Source organism: Empidonax traillii, unplaced genomic scaffold, assembly GCF_003031625.1.
Source record: "Empidonax traillii isolate 1590-97213 ecotype Southwest subspecies unplaced genomic scaffold, ASM303162v1 scaffold601:size890739, whole genome shotgun sequence".
Classification (NCBI taxonomy): domain Eukaryota; kingdom Metazoa; phylum Chordata; class Aves; order Passeriformes; family Tyrannidae; genus Empidonax; species Empidonax traillii.
In genome coordinates, this window is record NW_020955794.1 from 99,032 (window position 1) to 101,488 (window position 2,457).

A 2,457-nucleotide genomic window follows, 5' to 3' on the forward strand; every position below is an offset into this window, starting at 1 on the left:
ACACCTGCCAGCGCGGCCTGTCGGGAGCAATCTGTGCCGGACTCTGGAGCACATGGGATGGAGAGGGGCAGCCTGCTGGGTCAGCTAAGCCTTCAGCTCGCGCTCAGGTTTCATGCTGAAGGGCTCCAGCCGCTCGCTCTCGGGCAGCATGCTGTTCAGCCGCTCCATCAGCGGCACCGTCTGGTCGATGCCCATCTGGATCCGGCGGAGGATGGCCGACATCTCGTTGACCTTCTGGATCTGCTCCGCGTACTTGGCGTACTTCTTCTGGCGCTCCTGCATGAAGCTGTAGAGGGTTTCCACAGAGAGGTCCATCTGTTTGAGAACAACAAGGAGAGCGAGGCACATTAGGCCAGCTCTCACCAGAGACCTTTCAGCACGCTGTCTTTCCTAAAAGCGACCAAGAACCGCCTTGGATGCCCCACTGGAGATACCAGAAAGGAACAGAAGAGCTCCTTGGAAGGTGCGCAACCAGTTCGTCACAAAACAGGATTCACAGTTGTACAACCTCAGCTCTACACCCAAATCCCTAAGTATGTGATCAGAAGATTCTTTATGTGCAGGACCTGAAAGCCATCAGGCACTGCCAGGGATTTCACAATAAACCAATATACATATCCTCCAAGTTACACAACTCGGGGAACTCATGGCCTCTGCCCACACCTGTGGTGTATTTTCATTGGAGACTGTTCATTTGTAAGCATTAAGCTCTACCATACTTGCCAGTGCTAACTTTCCTTGGTTTAGCCAGGTTACTCTGCGACTAAGCCACAGCTGTTACTACCACCATCATCTGGAAAATTCCTGCCTCGAGAACCACAATGGATTGCCACTGTCCCTAATTTTCCTGAAACCCCAAAATAAGGAGTGTTACGAGTGACCCCCGGAGAGACATTAAGTAAATCAGCCCTGCAATTAAACACAGTCAGTCCCCAAACACGGCTCAAGCATGATGACAATGACAGGAACTGCAGTGCTGTTCCTGCCATTGACTGATGAAGGCAGCCTTTATAACTCACAGTCCGATTTTCTCTTCAGCCAGACCTGCAAACCCCCCGCAGAATTCAACCAGCAGCTTCCGAGTGAGATGGTTTAAACTGTTTCACACACACCACACATTCAAAGAGTTCAGCTCTGCTCCAAGCCCTCAAGCTCACACTTGAAGCTCGATTGGCTCGCTGTAGCTGCACTCAACACCCCCAGTTCCTGCAGTGAGTGCACAGGCTCCTCAGCTCTTCCAGCTGTGTAGATGTTTTGTGGAAAGCAGCCCCTCCCCTGGGACTCAGCACATGCCCACGGGGGCTGCTGAGGGAGGGACAGAAACACACACACACACACACTGACCAGTTTTAGCCCACTCTCTTAGCACTGTTTTTCCACATCTCTCCCATCTCATCACTGCCAGAGGAAGGAGGTCACTGCTCCTGGTGTAGCAGCCTCAGCTTTCAGGCTGAATTCTTCCTCTCTGCCTCTGTGCTTTGCTGTGAATTCCTCCCTCCACACTTTCATGCACGGGATAAAATAAAACTGGCAGAGCAGGAAACTCCAAACAGAGTGGAAACAATTTAAGCCTACACAGGGGTTTCTGTTAAAACCCCAGCGAAATAATTGAGTGGCTTGGCACTAGCTCTGTAAACTGGAGTGTGTAAAAAGCAGACCACCACCAACCAGTAAGTTCAATCCAGTGCCTAAAAACATCCTACCTAATGAGCCAGGGGCCTGGAGTGGCAGCCAGTCGGAAACCTGCCAAAAGCCAGCACGCCTCATTAAACGGAGCAGTGTGGGGACCCAGGCACAAATCTCCTCTAGTTCTGAACTTCTCATCCACAGGCAGGTTCTCCACGTGGCCTCACAGCACTGCAGAAGAGGCAAAGCCTGCACATACCAAGCTTTCCAACAAAAAACGCCAAAGGCCCCCTTTTCTCTCTATTCCAATAATTTCCATTCGCTGACTTTTGGGCTCCTTGTGTAAATACCTGTAACGTCCACTTACGGGTGAGGAACGCAGGAAGAAGCTGAAGCTGACCTGCAACAGGAGAAAGAGATGTGGAGTGGCTTCCAAGCTCTCTGCTACCTTTGGACACGTTCACAATGGCCATTAAAAAAGCTGCCTCCCAAGAAAGCAGAGAGGGTGGAAGTGAGTGTTTCCTATGGTTTCCCTGTACCCAGCAGTCAGGTTTGCCTGCTGCAGGAGCCAGCGACACAACGGGGAGGACTGAAGTTCAGTAACTCTGAAGAAAGGTCAATTTTTACTCAGACTGAGTATTTTGAACTGTTAAAAAACAAAGCAACTCCATGTTAATTCCTGTAGATAAATGCCAGTGTCTCTTTGCAGCTTTCCTTGAAGCCTTGAGGCCTAAGTACACACTTACATCCTTCCTGCCTCCTCCCCGTCCAGGCAAGCTCCTCTAGTCCCAGCCCTTGTGCTTTTACCTTTCCTGGCATGCAGTCCCATTC

At 50.8% G+C, this 2,457-nt stretch overlaps 1 protein-coding gene across 1 annotated transcript in view; it reads right to left on the reverse strand.

Moving 5' to 3' along the window:
* The window catches only part of BORCS5 (BLOC-1 related complex subunit 5), a 32,246-nt gene continuing 29,789 nt past the window's right edge, over positions 1-2,457 (reverse strand). The window contains exon 4 of the mRNA XM_027898519.1: positions 1-315. Coding sequence (XP_027754320.1) covers positions 85-315 — 231 coding nt within the window. The 3' untranslated portion in view covers positions 1-84. The remainder of the gene's footprint in view (positions 316-2,457) is intronic.